The sequence below is a fragment of the Misgurnus anguillicaudatus genome, chromosome 17 (assembly GCF_027580225.2).
Source record: "Misgurnus anguillicaudatus chromosome 17, ASM2758022v2, whole genome shotgun sequence".
NCBI classification, from domain to species: Eukaryota; Metazoa; Chordata; class Actinopteri; order Cypriniformes; family Cobitidae; genus Misgurnus; species Misgurnus anguillicaudatus.
In genome coordinates this window covers 32810015-32830234 of record NC_073353.2, presented here as the reverse complement: position 1 = coordinate 32830234, position 20220 = coordinate 32810015, and the positions used below count along the sequence as shown (strand labels likewise).

The 20220-nt window shown below is 35.6% G+C and overlaps 3 protein-coding genes across 4 annotated transcripts in view; 2 read left to right on the top strand and 1 right to left on the bottom strand.

The window, feature by feature from the left end:
• The window catches only part of hibch (3-hydroxyisobutyryl-CoA hydrolase), a 41050-nt gene extending 35562 nt beyond the window's left edge, over window positions 1-5488 (bottom strand). Inside the window, exons 1-6 of the mRNA XM_073854623.1 lie at window positions 5329-5488; window positions 5051-5093; window positions 4802-4933; window positions 4547-4631; window positions 3058-3138; window positions 2908-2960 (exon numbers count right to left, since the gene is read on the bottom strand). Of these exons, the coding sequence (XP_073710724.1) occupies window positions 2908-2960; window positions 3058-3138; window positions 4547-4631; window positions 4802-4933; window positions 5051-5093; window positions 5329-5360 (426 nt within the window). The 5' untranslated portion in view covers window positions 5361-5488. The remainder of the gene's footprint in view (window positions 1-2907; window positions 2961-3057; window positions 3139-4546; window positions 4632-4801; window positions 4934-5050; window positions 5094-5328) is intronic.
• Window positions 1-16573, top strand: part of pofut2 (protein O-fucosyltransferase 2) — a 48916-nt gene extending 32343 nt beyond the window's left edge. The window contains exons 1-9 of one of the 2 annotated variants that reach the window (XM_073854621.1): window positions 6624-6860; window positions 9436-9686; window positions 9967-10111; window positions 10473-10583; window positions 10682-10748; window positions 12385-12510; window positions 12680-12860; window positions 13206-13329; window positions 16087-16573. In XM_073854621.1, the coding sequence (XP_073710722.1) occupies window positions 6685-6860; window positions 9436-9686; window positions 9967-10111; window positions 10473-10583; window positions 10682-10748; window positions 12385-12510; window positions 12680-12860; window positions 13206-13329; window positions 16087-16240 (1335 nt within the window). In that variant the 5' untranslated portion in view covers window positions 6624-6684 and the 3' untranslated portion in view covers window positions 16241-16573. Of the gene's footprint in view, window positions 1-6623; window positions 6861-9435; window positions 9687-9966; window positions 10112-10472; window positions 10584-10681; window positions 10749-12384; window positions 12511-12679; window positions 12861-13205; window positions 13330-16086 lie in introns of those variants that run through there. The other variant, XM_073854622.1, reaches the window with a different exon arrangement.
• Window positions 16574-18485: 1912 nt separating this feature from the next.
• abca12 (ATP-binding cassette, sub-family A (ABC1), member 12) overlaps window positions 18486-20220 on the top strand; it is a 105919-nt gene continuing 104184 nt past the window's right edge. The window contains exons 1-2 of the mRNA XM_073854620.1: window positions 18486-18760; window positions 19233-19314. Of these exons, the coding sequence (XP_073710721.1) occupies window positions 19246-19314 (69 nt within the window). The 5' untranslated portion in view covers window positions 18486-18760; window positions 19233-19245. The remainder of the gene's footprint in view (window positions 18761-19232; window positions 19315-20220) is intronic.

Below are 20220 nucleotides of genomic sequence, written 5' to 3'. Positions count from 1 at the left end.
TTGATTATCCCAGCATGCTGTAAGAAAAGGGAACATGGTCAATGGTCCCAATTTCATTTGATGAGTTTATTTAAAGGTTCGGTTTACTTAAAAAAGTATTAGTTTACTTGATTCCATCTTAATAACATTTTACAATCCTGACTGTTTATTTCCAGGTTAAATTATAAGAAGATACGTATTTAGTGCAGCACTACAGCACCACATCTTCTATTGCAAATTCCTAACAAAAAATAAACAGCTTACCCTTTTTAAAAACAACCTTTAGGACAACATGCTTCACAGATGTAACTATATCATAAAATCTATAGCTACATGGTTGAGTAAATTGAATGTAAAATGACATTTATTAATATACAACCAGAGCAAATATTTTTTGGAAGTATGCACCCAGTATGAGCTTATCAACTGGGCAGGAGGGTATTGAAGGTGTGGTCTTTTGACAGGCAGGTGTGTGAGATCAAAGAGATGTTCACAGATCAGACTGGGCCACCAACTGATATACTAAAAGCGTGAGGTATGATGTTACACCCCTAAGTGAGCGATTGCATATTTGCACCATAACTACACGTCTCCATAAACAGAGATTGTAGTGGAACACTGAAAACAATCATTATGATGTCCATAATCATTGCAGAAGTCTCCATGTTTGAGTAGGGTTACAGATGAACTATTCAGGACAGTGTCTTTTCAGGGAGAGGATCGGAGATCTATGATTTAATAAATATTACTTCACCTTACTTTGAAGTGACTGTATTATGTTCTCCATGAATCATATTAGGTGTAGAGGAGTTTGAGTATTAGAGTCACGGCTTAACTTCAGGTTGTCATTTTTAAAACGAGGATTTGCATTCCTAGTAGGAAAACGGATGCTTGCAAGACAACATAAGCTTTAGGTGAGCTTAGATTTAAGCCTTTCGTTCTGCTGCAACAGAGTTGCCATTCTAATAATACTTACATGTACATGTTTCATACGCAAAAATTAAGTACACAGTCATCTAATTAAGCATGCAAATAAATGCGAGAAAGAGAGCCAATGACAATAAAAATTTTAAAAACAGTAGAAAGTATGTTTGAAGAATATCAACACGATGCTGCCTGCCAGCGCTGTATAAACATAATCTGTAATCCTGCAGCTACATCCCTCTCCCTCCATCAAACACAGTAAATGGAAAATCTATTTCAAGGCCTAAGAGATGTCTGAGGCTAAAAACCACTGGCGAACTTTGTATGATTATCAAAATAACAGTTCAGAGTTTTCCACTAAAACATCACGCAACAGCTTTGCATCGAACAGATACACCGAATGATTTACAGCACGTATTCATCATCATAGATCAAAGGCCGACCTACAGTACCAAGACCTTGATCAATTCGCTTGATCCATCAAACATCAGGAGGTAAAAGACACTATCTGCTTTCCTATAGCTGCTTTAATCACATATGGGTGGGTGATTCTCACGAAACCATTGAAACACCACGGCACTAATGATTTTAGCTTTAAAATGTGTAATATAGTAACATTAAAAAGCATCAGAATTAACACAATACTGTGTTCTACCTTGCACAATGTGTGATTTCAACATAAGAATTTATAATTGGAAATTTTATCTCATTTTCTGCTGAAATTCTCATTACCGCAATGTGTCCGGCTGTGTTTGAACATGCGTTATGTTGTAATTTAATCAAATTAACACAAAAATATTATGAATATTCATGTATAATAATAATGAAGAAAAATTAGGAAAATGATGTGTCCATGCCTGATGTTCTCATCCTCCGCAACACTTTTTGAGAACAGTTTAAGCACACATACAGAATTTTAATAAAGTTTGATTTTGAGTGACCAAGCACATGGACCAGTTACTTCAAGATGGCTACCAGGTAAGATCATTTTTTTACAGTTTATTTGAAATATTGTCTTGTCAGAATGCTTACACGACATTTTGGTTATCATTACCGCAACAGATGCTTATTAAATGTTAATTTAATTAATAGAAGCATAATACTTTGATTTTAAATGCATGTGCAGAATCTCCAAATTATGTTCTTTCAGGTTTGTCATGTCATTTTGAAAATATGTCAGTGTTGATGTTTTCTGACTGTTGCGGTAATGAGATTTTTTAGGACTAATTTTTTTAATTATGTTACAAAAAGTGTTAAATGTTAAGTAAAAGTTTTTAAATTAATGTTCCCATTTACTCCAGACTTTGTTTTTCAATGTCTGGTGGGAAAAAAAGTAAATTTAAGCAATTTTTACATTTTCATGCTTGAAATTTTTAAAACCAAGTTTTCGTGAGAATCACCCGGGTACACATTAGTTAGAGGGCTTCAGGTGTTTATGTAGGAAATTGATTACTATGACCAAAGTAGTTGTTTAGACATACATGTTACATAATCATCATGGTAACGTAAAGTGTTACTCAAGCAACAAACAACATATAGTCTGCCAACCAGCAGAGACACCTAAAAAGTGATTCATAAAAAAACTAAGATTTTGAACAGCTCATTGCTGACACCAACTGGATGAAACATGCAGTACAGCTGGAACTTAAGAGGATTAGAAGGGGGTTTATAACTCATTGTGCGTCACTGTAGCCCAAAATAGTCAAACATGATTGCAAGGTCTTGAAAAATAAAAAGCATATTGCAAATAGGTCTTCATGATTTAGTATTTTGCGTCTGTTTGTCTGTAATGAGTACAGTAGATGAGAAATTATCAGTCTATTAGAACAATGTGAAGTCAATTCAGAATTGAAATTCAGAATGACTCTGTCACATTGCAAATGTTTTATAATGCAACCCTGCTTTATGCTTTTTAAATACAAGAAAACATTCAGTTAATTGAAGGTGGACATCGCCATCTGGTGGTCAACTTATGTGACAAGGCAATGTTTGATAAAGACTTACCCCTCCCATTGTAATTCCATCAATGAGAGCCACATAGGGTTTCTGATATGTACCTAAAACACAGTTTAAGAATTAATACAGGTAGCACAAATAAACACACTATATGAAATTTGTTAACCCTTAGAAATGAGAAGAGAACTGAAAATGTACCAATGGTGTTGTTCAGAATGTATTCCTCACGGAAGAAGTCTTGAGCTAAAGAATCGCCAGATTTTCCAGCTTCTGTGACAGCTGAAAACAATGAGAAAAATATATAGTATTTGCATATGTAGTATTATAATATATAGTTACTTAGTATGTGTTTTTCCTTTTTCTGATTTGTATGTTTCTTTAAAGAATTAGTCAATTTTCTTAAAAAAAATCCAGATAATTTACTCACCACCATGTCATCCAAAATGTTGATGCCTTTCTTTGTTCAGTCGAGAAGAAATTAAGTTTTTTGAGCAAAACAGTAACCGTTTTAATGCAGTTTAAAATTGCAGTTTCAAAGGACTCTAAACGATCTCAAACGAGGCATAAGGGTCTTATCTACCGAAGCGATTGTCATTTTTGGCAAGAAAAATAAAAAATATGCACTTTTAAACCACAACTTCTCGTCTTCCTCTAGTCCTGTGATGCGCCAGCGCGACCTCACGCAATACGTCATCACGTCAAGAGGTCACGGATGACGTATCGACACTACGCTCCAGTGTTTACAAATGTGGAGAAAGAGGCCTGTTCCGATGTTGTTGTATGTCAAATGATACTAATTAATGTCTTTGTGTCAGTTTATTGTTTAAAATGGTCCGCAAATGTGCGTTTCATGTAACACGTGACCTTTCGATGTTATTACGCAATTAGGTGAGGTCACGCTGGCTCGTCACACAGCTGGAGGAAGAAGAGAAGTTGTGCTTTAAAAGTTCATATTTTGTATTTTTATTGCCAAAAATGACAATCGTTTCACTAGATAAGACCCCTATGCCTCGTTTGGGATCGTTTAGAGTCCTTTGAAGCTGCGTTGAAACTGCAATTTTAAACTGCATTACAACTGTTAAGTGTTGGGGTTCATTAAAATGAGAAAAATTCTGGAATGTTTTCCTCAAAAAACATAAGTTCTTCTCGACTAAACAAAGAAGGACATCAACAGTTTGAATGACATGGGGGTGAGTAAATTATTTTTTTTTAAGATAATTGACTAATTCTTTAAGCAGTGATTGCTGCTTTAATTTTTATGTAACTATGAATATGAATTATAATATGAACTTATAAATTTTGCTTTAATTAAAAGATTTTAAAACATATTCTTTTGGTTATATGACAGTCACATTAACACAGTCTAAGAAACGTATTACTATGCTTTTATCATTTCTTTATTTTTTTTAGTTCTTACATGCAACATATGGATTTAGTTATTAATTAGTCAACCAAAAAAAAATTTTTTTTGAAGTCCATCAATTATTTGGTTACTTTGGCAAAAAGGAGACAAATGCGTCCATGAATATATTTGATACATGAGACATTTTTCTAAAATTTTAAAATGACAGAATAATGATGTGACTGATGTACATCCACTGTTGGACATTATCAGCAAACAAATGGCATTTTGAATTTTGGAGTGCGTAAAATTACACAAAGTTCCCGTAATGAAAGTAACAATTACCTCTAATATCTCCACCAGCACAGAATGCCTTCCCTCCAGTTCCTTTAATGATCACTATATCTGTTTCTGAATCCCTGTCCCACTTCTACCAAAAATAAAGATTACCTCAGGTTACTAAATGACATACATCAAATAGAGTCCAATTGGGTTACCATAAGTAATAAGATGTGATTAATAATTTAAAACTAACATAATTGTCCATAAAATAAATGACTGGTGTATGCTATTGGCAAAAGTTACTGGTGTTATTCAAACCTTAAGCTGAGGTAAGATGTGTCTGATCATTGTGAGATTGAGGGCATTGAGAGCTTTGGGTCTGTTTAATGTGATGACACCGGCGTTTCCCACATTCTCAAACAGAACCTCTGATCCAACTTTACTGGACATCTGAAAACAGCATATACATAATAAATACACATATATAAAGTGAAAAAGGGGAGTTAAAGAAAAAGATCATGCAAAATATCAACACATTTACTTTTAAATATGTAACATGTAGCTTACCAAGTGTGTTTGTATTCTCTGCAATCTACAGATTGCTCGTAGTCTACATAGGATAAAATAAAACAGTAAAAACATGTTATAACATACATTTTATATATTGAGAAAACTGTACTTCTATTGATAATTGCAAGCAAAAGTCCCTGGATGACATTCATCTATCAGGTTGTTTTGGAAAAGAAACCTGTCTCGTGCAGTTTGAATGCGGTGTTTTACCTCAGCACTGATAATCTTTACTGTAACTTACTCGTGAAATATCGTGAATATAATAAAGCGCTTACCTGTGTGCAGATGTTAGGATTAAAAGTGACATGACTACAACTCATTCAGCACCTCAGCTGATGGTCTGGATCACTGTACACAAGCAGCAGGCTTCTGTCGCGGCTGTTCATTGGCCTTCCTTCATGACGTCATGGCAGTGCGACGCCATACAGGAAATCTCGCGATGGGTCCGATACCGCCCCCTGCCATTACATAACAGCATTTATCGCAATAGATATGTATAAAGGCTAGATGGCTCAAGGCGGAGTCCCTAACGGCATCACCTGGCGGCCATCTTACGACAGGGCGATCGCTCACTCGTAGCATTGAGTTTAATGGTGCAGGTACTTTTAAATGACCATAACTTGCTCAATTTTCTACCGATTTTCAAACGGTTTGGGTTTTTACAAACGTTATTAACGTGGCTATAATTCTGGATGCTTTAACTTGTTTCATGAATTTATTTTTTATTTTTAGTATAGGTATGCAGTGTCATAGGTACATCTTTGACGTTTATAACAAACCAAACCGTTTGAAAATCGGTAAAAAATTAAGCAAGTTATGGTCATTTAAAAGTAACTGCATCATTAAAACTCAATGCTACGAGTGAGCGAGCGCCCTGTCGTAAGATGGCCGCCAAAATGCGGACGTTGCCCTCAATTGGCCAGCAGCGCGGACGAGCCATCTAGCCTTTATACATATCTATGTTTATCGCTATGCAAAATGTTATTTTATTATGCGACACAAGCCATTTCAGACATATTGCTGTGATATCTTGATTGAACAATACAAATACAATCAGCTGATCATTTATCCCATTGATTGTAGCATGTTTTCGGTCTTATTTCAGTAGGATTTAATGGTTCCCCAGGATCTCTCCAGCAGAACCCAACACGTCCGCATACATTATAGTTTCCATTAAAACCAATCCAAAACCAAAAAAATATTTCTGTTTTATAAATAGTCAAAGAATATTTTTATTTTTTTATTTTCAGGTGGGTCATACTAATGTAATGCTAGATTAAAAACAGATTTTTATAAACAGAAAGAGCTGTATGTCCCAGATATGAACTAAGAGAAATTATAGAAGAAAAACTCAGACCATAAGATATGTTGAATACACAACACACAACACAGTTTAACTTTAAACTATGAGCAGATAAAACAATTAAAAGAAAATTAATTAGAATCAGTGGTCTTATAGATAGTTATTCTCCTATATTGTATCAACATCATTTATAATGTACATGGACCTTCTTACTCCTGGCCAGTAGGGGGGGAGCCAGTAACACCAGAGTAGAAGAAGAGCTAGAAAGCGCCTTTGTTGCTAAGCAACCGTGCAGACGCCGGATTTGCGTGGCCGTGGCGTGAAAGACATGGCGGTCAGTAGCGGGTTAGCCTTACATATTCGCTGCCATCATATTTTACGAAGTTATTTATTATTGACCTACACTATCTTCGCCTTTAAATTCGCCTCGGCCTCACAAGAAGATGCGTTTCGTGCCGGACAGTCCACGCTCTCTCAAGTGGCTGCAGCATCACGTGATGTGCGGTATGAGTTGTTTTGTTTATATGCTTTTAAAATGTAAATTATTAACGTGTTTTGCATACTTTAAGGCCCATGTTCAACGGCAAATTATTATATTTACAACACCTGTTATGGTTATGCAGTATCTTTGAAACACTGTGGCTGTCCAACCTGAATATGCTTGTGTTGTAATTTAAGTAAGTAGCCTACAGTGCAAACTTGACCACTTATTCAAACTTGATCACTTGGGGCTTATTCTAGTCCCAGACTAAAATGCATGTTTGAGCTGCGCCTTTATTAAAAAAAAAAAAAAAACTGGTACTGACATATCTTAACATAAATCAGTGCTATTGTTTTGTCTCGAAATGCACACCAATAAAAAAATTATTTAAGGTATTAGTGGGTGTAGGTAAAAACTACTTGAATGTCCTACATTAACGAAGGCCTAGTTCTGGATAAATCATTACCCTGTCGGAGAAACCACCCCATAAATGTTTAATATTCAGTGTTTATCTATGATTTCTTATAAAGAAAGATCAAGGATTGGTCTGGATAATCACATCACAATTCTGTACAGAGCTGCATTATAGCTGATTTGACTTCGTTTGACATTTGAGGAATTCTGCTAATGTTCACCAGTAAATGTCTGGGTTCCTATATGACTGCTTAAGATTTAATATTAAAGATTTTAAGACTTAAAAGATATGTATCTGTGTCCTGTGTATTTATGCTTAAATGTCCACTAACTTGAAATTGATCAAAGACTATTTGAAGTTTGCTTCTTTATATGAAATAATTTCTTATTACCTTCATGTTTATTAGTATGAAGCTGCTTTGTATATCGATCTATGTTTTATAAAGTGCTATATAAATAAATATGACATGTCAAGCTTAAGTGGGCTCTTAAAATATTAATTGTGACATTGTTATTTACAAAATTGCAAAACAAGATGACTCAAATCATTCGAGTTAGCTTACAAGAAGGTGTTAAATTAAATTTGTTTTCGATGAGACATAGTAATGTGAGTCATCAAATATCACTTAAATCTAATGTATCTGCTGTTTCCAGTTTTGGGTGTAACTAATTACTAAGTAATTAGTTACTGTAATTAAATTACTTTTCCTTTGAAAAAGTAAAGTAAGGGATTACTCTTATTTTTCTTGTAATCTAATTACAGTTACTTCTGATGTAACTAAATACTGTGTATGGACTCTAAACAATTATATATACTATAATACAATAGTGGATTTAACATGGTTTAAGTTTACAATTCTCACTATTAACTCGTTGATTATTAACATTAATATTAATGAGATGCTGGCTGTTTATTAATACTTAATAGCACATATTAATGCCTGATTCTGCAAAACCTTATTCTACATCCTTAACCCTCCCCATTTCTACCAATACTTAAAATTGATAACTTCTTTAGTATTAGTAGTTGGAGTATATTGAGGCAAACACTCTAAAAATGGCTGGGTTATTTTTGACCCATAATGGGTAAATATTGGACAGAACACGTGCTGGGTTAAAAATGTACCCAATGCTGGGTTATTTTAACCGAACTGCTGGGTTATACAACATAACAACAACCCAACATTGGGTCATTTTTGAACCAGCAAATGGTAATTTTTAACCCAGCACGTGTTCTGTCCAATATTTACCCATTATGGGTCAAAAATAACCCAGCCATTTTTAGAGTGAAAGTAGTTAATAGTTAGTTAATAGAGAGAATTGGCCCTAAAGTGGGACCAGAATAATTGAAGTACTTTTATATATCATTTAGTCGAGCCATTTCAAGCCTTTCCTTGTATCATGTACTTAATAGGATTTAGAAAGTAATTAGTAATAAGTAATTAAATACTTTTTGGAGAGAGTAATTTGTAAAGTAATCTAATTACATGATTGAAGATGTAATTAGTAACTAGTAATTAATTACTTTTTTGAGTAACTTACCCAACACTGGCTGTTTCATACCAAGGTGTCATTAGGAAATTACTTTTACACTATTATTCCTTACTAAATACAGAAATTTAAGGAAATAACAGGACAAAAAAATGCTCTATATGAGGAGTTCAGATTCAAAACCCTCTAAGTGCATTGCATGCAATTTATTTTTGGCAAAAACTCTTTTTCAAAACATAAAAAATAGATAAATGAAAATCCACTTCTTTGGACAAGACATACCAAACAGTTGCAAAATCACTAAAGATGCAACTAGAAACATTGCAAATGATGAAAGTCAGAATGTAAAAATGTAGAAACTGAAGCACACATTAGGGGCGTCGGGGCGATGTGATCCATGTTACTGCCACATTCAGGTTGTATTCAGGTCCAAGTATTCACAAAGGAAATCACTCTTAGAATTTAAAATTTCCTCCTATTCGTCTTCCGTGCACTTAGAGGATTTTGCCGAAATATTGATGTGGTGTTTAGCGGATTCTGCCAACAAATGCTGAATGGCTTGAGGCGGGGTTTAAAACTAAAGTATTTGATGAACATATAATACGTGCTGGTTTTGATGGAAGTGCCGTTTAGCAGCTTTTTCATCTGAGCTCCTCATATGTGGAAACATCACTGCTACTTTGCAATACACAGGTACCTGCTGTATGATGTGAATCCACCCGAGGGTTTCAATCTTCGCCGAGATGTGTATATTCGCATGGCGTCCTTGCTGAAGACTTTGAGGAAAGAGGGCGACTGGGTGCTGGTCTTGCCTCCTTGGGGTCGCCTGTATCACTGGCAGAGCCCTGATATCCATCAGGTTCGAATCCCATGGGGGGAATTCTTCAGTTTAACCAGTTTGCAGGCTAACATACCAGTCATTGAGTATGAGGAATTTATAGCTGGTAAGACATGCAACTCTTGGTTCAGTTGGTTGTTGCTTGCTTTTTGTTTGTTTGTTTGTTTGTTTGTTTGTCAAAGAAAGACATATGTGATATGTGAGTGCGATTACATGTGCTTGACAATCATTAGCTTTAACTGATTTATTTGCATTAATTTATTAACAGGGATTAATTATCAGCACCAGATGTCATAATAAAACACAATAAAATATTATTATAGAGTTTTTGCACATGTAGTGTTTAATGGTTGTGTGTTAAAATCTGCCTTTATTTTTGGTTTCAGAGTCTGGGGGTCCCTTTATCGATCAAATCCTTGTACTGCAAAGCTATCCAGAAGGCTGGACTGATGGAAAATGGGAAGAGAAGGTGGATGAACGTCCCTGCATTGACCGGCTCATGTATTCGAAAGATAAACAGGGCTATTACAGGTATTGGCTTAAGTCAGTTTGGTTGGGCGCAATGAGTAGCCTACTTAGACAACTCTAATGCCTGGTTTTACAGACAAGGCTTGAAGCTAGTCCCAGACTAAAATGCATGTTTGGGTTGCCTTAACAGAAAATAACTTGCTCTGACACACCTAAGAAAATATATCACTGTCATTGTTTTGTCTCAAGATGCACACCAGTAATGTTTTTTTCTAAGGCATTTTATAAAAGCGACTTAAATATCCTAATTTAAGTAAGGCATAATCTTTGCCTTGTCTGTAAAACCAGACCTTATAGTTGAAGAGGATACGTTCTGTACCTCTGCTGGCACTAAATGGTATTTAAAAAGATGACTGTTTTCTAGAGGCTGGTTTTGGGGCTATGAGGAGACCCGTGCTTTGAATGTCACCTGTCTGTCTGCTCAGGGACATGCGTCCATGCTGGCTCCCATCCTACAAAATAACTTCACAGCCACGTAAGCCACTTTGGAAATGTGCACAATGTTAAATTAATATGAAGTAAATAAAATGCTGTAAGTGGGGTTTGTATGTGTGTGTTGTAATTGAACCACAGGTCAGTGATGCTGGACAGGGCGGAGGCTGTCCTTCATGACCACTATGCTGGAAAGGACTACTGGGATGTAAGGACTTGGATTTAAATAAGCATTTCTGGAATGTTTTGGTAGACTAACAATTTAAAAACTCTTAGACAACACTTTTAAAAAAAACTGGGTTATTTTGTCACAAAGTGACAAACTCAACCCATTGGGTCGCAATTTAACATGTGCTGGGTTGTTTTAACCCATATTTGGGTCAAAGATAAACATTTTCTTGGTTGTGGTCCTGTTCAAGACAATCTCCTGAACTCCAAACTGAATGTCAGAATGTGAATGAAAGGTGATTTAAGCAATTTTGAGCGTAGCATGGTTGTTGGTGCCAGACAGGCCGGTCTCAGTATTTCACAATCTGCTCAGTTACTGGGATTTTCACGCACAACCATTTGTAGGATTTACAAAGAATGGTGTGAAAAGGGAAAACATCCAGTCCTGTGGGGAAAAATGCCTTGTTGATGCTAGAGGTCAGAGGAGAATGGGCCGACTGATTCAAGCTGATAGAAGAGCAACTTTGACTGAAATAACCACTCGTTACACCCGAGGTATGCAGCAAAGCATTTGTGAAGCCACAACACGCACAACCTTGAGGCGGATGGGCTACAGCAGCAGAAGACCCCAACGGGTACCACTCATCTACACTACAAATAGGAGGCTACAATTTGCAAGAGCTCACCAAAATTGAACAGTTGAAGATTGGAAAAATGTTGCCTGGTCTGATGAGTCTCAATTTCTGTTGAGACATTCAGATGGTAGAGTCAGAATTTGGCATAAACAGAATGAGAACATGGATCCATCATGCCTTGTTACCACTGTGGAGGCCGCTGGTGGTGTAATGGTGTGGGGAATGTTTTCTTGGCACACTTTAGGCCTCTTAGTGCCAATTGGGCATTGTTTAAATGCCACGGCCTACCTGAGCATTGTTTCTGACCATGTCCATCCTTTTATGACCACCATGAACCCATCCTATGATGGCTACTTTCAACAGGATAATGCACCATGTCACAAAGCTTGAATCATTTCAAATTGGTTTCTTGAACATGACAATGAGTTCACTGTACTAAAATGGCCCCCACAGTCACCAGATCTCAACCCAATAGAGCATCTTTGGGATGTGGTGGAACGGGAGCTTCGTACCCTGGATGTGCATCCCACAAATTTTCATCAACTGCAAGATGCTATCCTATCAATATGGGCCAACATTTCTAAAGAATGCTTTCAGCACCTTGTTGAATCAATGCTTTGTAGAATTAAGGCAGTTCTGAAGGCGAAAGGGGGTCAAACACAGTATTAGTATGGTGTTCCTAATAATCCTTTAGGTGAGTGTATGTGATTTACAGTAAACCAAAATTGAAGAGGTCAGATATAAAACCCTCTTAAGTGCGTCAGACATGTTTCCAGGAGAACATGTTACAAAAAAAAGTTTATTCAATCTAATGATACACACCCATACAATATACAGTTAGATATACATCTTCTACTTCTCAAACATTCAGTTTGTCCAAATATGAAGCATCTGTTTTGGATGTCCCTTGTTTTGATGTTAGCTAATAAAATGACACATGTTTTTGTAGCACCTGTTATAGAAATAATTTAGCTTGTTTTATTTCGAAATATTACATTTACACCTGACATTGAACTACAGTCTGTGTTTAATGCTTTTTAGACACGGAGAAGTATGGTGTTTGCCAAACACTTGCGTATCATAGGGGACGAGTTTAGGAACAACTTTCTGAACTCCACAGATAAAGAGGACCAGACACCGTACAACGAGGACTGGACCCGAATAAAAGTATGCTTCACTTACATAACTGCTAATTTGTCAATACAATGGACATCGGTGAAGTTAATTATGGTTTATTCATAACTGGTAGGATTGCCATATACTTCACACCCACTCTTTGTTGTGACATGGCAGCCAAATTTTCTAATGTTGAACTCTGTTGAACTGTTGGATCCAGAATAAGCTGGGCAGTGCAAAGGGAGGCCCTTACCTGGGAGTCCACTTACGCAGAAAGGACTTCATCTGGGGTCACAGAGAAGATGTGCCCAGCCTCAAAGGTGCTGTCAAGAAGATCCGGAGTCTCATGAAGAAGCTCAAGCTTGAAAAGGTTTTTGTTGCCACAGATGCAGATGGAGAAGGTATACTGTCAATTTTATATTTAAACATTTCCACATAAACAATTACAGACCATTTGCAGAATTCCTGCCACACTTCCTGGTAGTCATAAACATACTGTGATGAAAGATGTTCTATACTATATGTATATACAGTATATATGGAGCATCAAAGTTTGATTTTTATCATTGATTTCAATTTTTGAAATTGTCAATATTAAGGATATCAAGATTATATATTCACAGAATTTTCTTTACGTTATGCAAGATGATTTTATGTAGAAAATAAAAAAAACTTAATCTGGGTTTTTACATCCAGGGGGGACATATTGTACGGTATGCATGACATTGAGTGGTTCCTGTTTTTAGAGCTTGCTAAACTGAAAAAGATGCTACCGGAGATGGTGCGATATGAACCATCCTGGGAGGACCTGGAGCTCCTGAAGGATGGAGGGGTAGCCATCATAGATCAGTGGATCTGTGCCCATGCAAGGTATTGAGCCACACCCATTCTCTTTTGCAACAAAGAAGTTGTTTGATTGTGTAGGTGGACAAAACCTGCTTGATAAACTGCTCAGAAAGTTGAGTCATTCATGAACGTCACATAGTTTTAAAAAGTGCTGGGTACAGTCACGAAGATGTCATGTGTGTGGTTGTGTGTGCCATGTATACAACAGAACATAGTGCCAAAAAAGTATTGGTCAAAAATTTTTGTATGTTTTGGCAAATATTTTAATTACTGCTTTGAAAATGTTGTCTAAATGTGATATATTGATCTTGAAACATATAAATTATTTCCAAGTCAAAACTGGAATGTCTGCGGAGCCCCTAAGGGGACATGGAGAAAAAATTAAATAAAGTTTAGTTTCGTGTGAAACTACCTAAATATATACTATATACTATATATACCGTAAAACTTCAAATAATAGCCGAGTCCCAAATAGACGCCTGTCTCTTTTAGACGCCTGGTGTGACGACAGGTTTGGGTAAATAAACGCCTGTCTTAAATAAAGGCCTGGTCTGTTTTTTAGTTTCGGGTTGTATTTAATCTTCTAAAACCCGTCAGATAGTCTGTTTAAGACAGTTATATGGTGCAGATTGAACACGCTAAAGTTGTTTTTGCTTACCGGTAGATGTCACGTGACAGACGCAGTCGTTCCTTTACTCATCACTATGACAACACAACAAGCTTCGTCGCCAGGATTGAGGTGATGATGACAGTAGCGAAGTGGCAATCGGAGAGTCAGGACTTTTCCCAGTGGGCCGGTAGTGTTTTGGGGCCGCTGATAATAGCCGGGCTTTCAGTCTTTTGTTATGCATGCACTCCCGCCACACATTGTATTTCTCACGCGGAAACACTATTTATCATATTTAATATGCTGCAGCGCCTAAAATGTATCTGGCCGCACTGCTCTCTCTCTCTCTATCAAGCCCGTCTTCCCTAGAGTTCTAGTCGAGCGAGCCAATACAAAAAAAAGAAAGAGGCTACACAATAGCCAATCAGAAAATAGCACTGTTGTATCTGGGTAAGATTTCACGCAACAACCAATAAAGAAACACGTCATTGGTTACTTTATTTATACTGCCAATAATTTAAGACTGTTGTTATTACACAAACTAAAATGTTAAACACATTCAAATTAAAAATAAAACGTAATATCTGGTAACCTCCTGCTGTCATGCTGGAACAATTAAATTAAAAGCCTGTCTCTTATAGACGCCTGTCTCTTTTAAATATATATATATATATATGTACTCAAAGTTCATATTAATGTTGCCAGCATAATAATCTATAAACAGATTTAAAATGAAGCTTTATAAAATAAATAAGATAAAAAGTCAACGAGGGACAGAAAACGAAGGACAAAACTAGAAAAAAAGTCTCTTCAATAAGTAATTTGCAACATTTTCGGAACTATTATTTATTATGTAAATAATGTTTACATATAGTTAATACTGACGTATTACTGAGCCCCTAAGGTGACATTGGAGTAAAAAAAATGTAAAGTTTATTTATCATGTGCTCACGTTAAACTTTCGCGTGCTCACGTTAAACTTTCGCGTGCTCTCGTGAAACCTTTATGTGTAGATTTTTTTTAAATGTTAAGTTTCGCGTGCTCTTTTGCGTACTCGCATTAAATTTTCGCTTTCACTTGTGCACAATAGTTTCACGTGCGTACGAAATTTCATGTGAGTACGCAAAAGTTTCATGTGCGCATGCGAAACTAAACTTTAAAAAAATTCTGCACATGAAGGTTCATGTGAGCACACGAAGGTTCACGTGAGCACGCGAAAGTTTCACGTGAGCACGCGAAAGTTTCACGTGAGCACGCAAAAGTTTCACGTGAGCACGCGAAAGTTTCACGTGAGCACGCGAAAGTTTCACGTGAGCACGCGAAAGTTTCACGTGAGCACGCGAAAGTTTCACTTGAGCACGCGAAAGTTTCACGTGAGCACGCGAAAGTTTCACGTGAGCACGCGAAAGTTTCACGTGTGCACGCGAAAGTTTCACGTGTGCACGCGAAAGTTTCACGTGAGCACGCGAAAGTTTCACGTGTGCACGCGAAAGTTTCACGTGAGCACGCGAAACTAAAGTTTACATTTTTTTACTCCAATGTCACATTAGCGGCTTGGCAATACGCTAGTATTAACTATACGTAAACATTATTTACATAATACATAACAGTTCAGAAAATATTGCAAATTACTTATTGAAGAGCCTTTTTTTCTACTTTTGTTCTTATCTGTCCCTCGTTGACTTTTTATCTTATTTATTTTATAAAGCTTCATTTTAAATCTGTTTATAGATTATTATGCTGGCAATATTGATATGAACTTTGAGTATATATTATAAGTATATTATTTATATAGTATATATATTATGAGTATAACATATATGTAACATCAGCATAGTTTAAATAAAGGAAGTATTAATGATCTAATGAATTTGGTTATTTCATTGATGCGGGTGTGGTGACTTGTGTGGGATTATTTCCTTTACAACCAGAAAAACGTGACCTATGACGTAATCGGCTTGCACTGTAACCTTTTCAGGCACCTCGAGCAGTTGCATTACTGGGCAAAAATGCCTATTGTTTGATATAACAACCTTTCCTCCAGTCTACCACATGATGTTGTTGGGTTCCAAATGAATTACTTTCGCAGTCGTCATTGTTTGCACTGGTTTAGCATGTCTTTGTTACAAAACCATACATCGCTCAATCTAACATACTTTTGTTTCTTCTGACAGGCATTTCATTGGAACCTCGGTTTCAACCTTCTCTTTTAGAATACACGAGGAAAGAGAAATCCTAGGATTTGATCCCAAAACCACCTATAATCGTTTTTGTGGCGACGATGAGAAGGATTGTGAGCAGCCCACACACTGGAAAATTGTCTATTGACAGCCATCACAAAAGCATTGTGCTACATACAGACTGCAATTTACTCAAGAGTATTATATATTTTTCAAAAAAAAAAAATTGCCAAAAGTATTGAATACTTTGTTTTAGTGAATAGTTTGTCCTTAGAACATAGCAAGTAAGATAATGAAGATAAGGAGAGCCAAAGTGGAATATATGATGTGGCTTTTATCTTATCTTGTATCACTTATGACGAAGTATATCTGTGTATGCAGCTAGTCTTTTCTCACAGTATGTTGGTTTTGATTGTTGATACGTTTGATCTGTGCATAACTAAATTTTCCCCATTTCAGTCTAAAAACAAGTCTACCTTTACATTGTTATGTTATTGTGGTTCTTGTCAGATTTGTTTCAGAGCAGTTTGTGCTTGTGGCATGGACAAATAGCATATGTAAACAGAGTATTATTTTTTGAAATGACATGTACCATTTTTAGTATTTTTACACTGCCGCAGTGAAACGGTCATATTTTATATTAACAGTTCTTTCATTTTAATGCAACTGTGTTTTTTCCTTGAGATGATAGAAGAAAAAATTTTGATGATTTGATTTTTGATGAACACAAAAGACGATATTTTGAGGAGTGATGGTAAACACACAGCAGATAGTGACCATTGACTTCTAGTCGGAATAAAAAATATAGTATGGGATTTAATGGGTAACGTGTGCTTATTATCATTTATCAAAATATTTTCTTTATCATTTATCACAATACTTTCAAAATATTTTTTCCTACTCATTTAAGGTGAACTATCCCTTTAACTGTACATGTGATCATTCTTTTTTATTTTTGGTTTATTGATTTAGCTTTTGTTCTTTATTTTTGTAAAAATGAAAAATGCACAGTGCCTTTTTGCTTTCTGATGTCTGGTAGCGTGTTTGTCGAGTACTTCACTATTTATTTAACATCCTGGTAAATTTTTGTAGAGTAACCACTCTGTAGGTTTTGTATGCTTTGTTGTTGCTTTTTAATCTCTCTGAGGTTAAATCGTCAGGAGTCTGGTTTTATTCTGAATGTAATCTGTTCGGCCCAAAGCTACACTTATCATTTTACCTCAGCTTGTGGGTGGTGACCATGCTTTGTGCACAGACATAGGGCAGGATGGGATGCTTTACATGCCTTTGTTCTGTTGAGGTTTCTTGACAAACTTGCTCAATGCGTTCGTTTATGTGATTTTAAATTATTTCCACTGAAAATATTGCCTAAAGCACACATGGAAGTTTGCTTTAAAGTTCTGCATTAAAGGAGAACCTTTCTACGTGAGGTTATGTTTGAGAAGTATTCAATGTTTTAGATAGATATTTTGGCTGAGCTTTCCTACAAATGAAACCAAATAATAAAAAAAAATATGACAACTTGTAGGGAGGTGTTTACTAAAAAACAAGATTTTAAATAATCAGAATTGATGTCCAGATGAACTTCAACTGTTTATGAATAATCTTTGTGTGCGGAAAATACGCTAAAAAGTATTCTACTAGAAATGCTTTGCTTACATTTCAACAAAGGCACATTCATACCTTGGTGACAGACGTACAGTACTTGTCATGTAACTTACTTAGCATGACATGAATTTGCTTTACAGATAACAGCAAAAAGTGATACTGTAGGTCCAATAGACCAACAAACACACATATATATTATATTATATTGTTTAGTTTTTCCAACCAAGTTATGTAACAATAGTTACCAACAAAAGGAACAAAAAGCTCAAAAGGTATATGATAGCAAGGTAAATGTCATGAGTTGGATATGTAGTGCATTGTAACTCACATACAGTTAAACATAAAGTATTTTGGCATGCAAAAATCTTATAGAAGAACCATTTTTGGTTCTCAGATTAACCTTTTATGTCAAAAAGCTCATCATTTTTGTCAAATCAGCATATATTTTTGTGTTACTTTAACTTTAAAAAATAAGTTAAACAATTTAACTTGATTTTATTAGTTATGTTAACTTTTAAAATAGTAGGTTGAATTGACTTGCAAAACCAAGTTGTTTTAACTTCATGCTAAAGGTTCTATTGATGTTAAAGGTTCTTTAACCATACTGACAAAGAACCGTTGAGGAACTTTTATTTTTGTAGGTGTGGGATAAGAGCATCTGCCTGCATACCTGTAAATGTAATATTTTCCAGTGATTCCATCTATTGGTTGGTATGTCATAAGCCACACACGCACTCAAAATAATCAAACCGGTTGTGCAAGGTGTTTGTGAAACACGCCCACGAGCAGGTCACCTGCGCTGAAAGTAATTGACAATACACAACTACTGGATATCACGGACAGCGAATACACGTCCAGAAAAAACTTTGCTTTTATTTCGAGATATTAAACATATCAAAGCCTACAAAATTTACGTTGTCGTTATTGGTTATTTTGTTATTCGCCAGTTGCTTGGACATCACATGGAGAGTGGTCTTTGCTAGGAAACACCTGGCAAAATGTCTACATTATATTACTCGCTCCGGACCCAATAAACTGAACCTAGCACACACAACACAAGGTAAATACAAGTTTATTTATATTCTTTAAAAAGCCGACTAAGTAAGGAGTTGTGTCGTGTACTGATTTATTATTTTATTTTAGATAACAATCAACCATCCCGATTACAGATAATGCGAGCAGTGGGCTATTACAATTCAGTATTGATGTTTCATTAAGAGTTTCTTAGAAAATAATTTTTATCACTTTTTAGACAAAGAAACGTGTAAATAAAAGGATCACCTTTAAAAATTGATAATTTATTGAATTGCATTATTAGATTAATTCTGCATTTGTGTATGGGGAGCTTTGTTTTCAAAAATAAAAGTGCGTTCAGGACTTTTTCCCTTTTAATCATTATATAGCATATATTATAATAACCATTACAAAATAATTTCCTTCATCTTTTAAGTTTATTTCCTACTAACTTTTTCCATTTAAAGTTGTTTAAATTACTGAATTTCTTTGCTGTCGTTTTTTGTCATCTGAATCAGCACTTTACCTCTGATGGCCTCCTTTTTAAAACAATTAAGGCTTCTTCTCTGGAAAAATGGACTGGGTGTCATCAGGCAGCCAGTAAGTACCAAATCTGAAAACACTGTGAAATGCTTTGTGCTTATTTCTAAGACTTTTAGACTTTTTGTCTGTATCTTGCATATGCAACAAAAAACATTACCAAATGATAGTACCAATGTTTTGTCCACAATTCAGCTAAAAGAACGTTTACGATTGATGAAATCCGAACAGATATCTCACCTGGGGACTTAAACAGCTACCGAAAACAAAGCTGCGCATTATTCTGACTGTCTAAATGCAAACTCACGCAGGCACGCAAATATTCGCTATTTTTTATTTTTATTTTTAATTAGCCTAAACACATTAATGAATAACATTATGAAACCAACATATTTTTTTTAAAATAACAGGGGTTACAAAATTAAATGAAAAGTGAAACTAAATAAATAAATAAATGTAGGCAAACAAGTAAATCGAGATTACTTTTCAGTTAACTTTAATTCCTCAGTAAAATGTATTCTATAAATTTTATTTTCAGTATAAAAAATAAACATTGATAATTCCGTCATTAAGACTTTAAAACACTGTTTGCGTTACTCCTTTTACATTTATGTATATGAAATTCACCAAATAAAATCTTAGGAATTACCATAAAATTTACATAATATAATATTTGCTGAAATTAGCCGTTTCCCCTTGAACTCCGTTACGTCATCCTGAGTGCTTGATTCCAATTGGTCGCCCGTTAACATCAAAGTCCGGTCGCGACTCCTGACTGAAACATCGTAGACTACGGTATTTTCTCTAAAGGCTTACATTTCAGACATGTTTGATATTTTTTGACTAGAATCATTGTCCAAGGGCAAAAAAATCTTTGGATGTGGAATGGAATAGTAAACAGCGTGAGAACGCCAAGCGAAACGCCATTTTCTCGAACGTTTCAATCACTAACGTTATAGTGTGAAG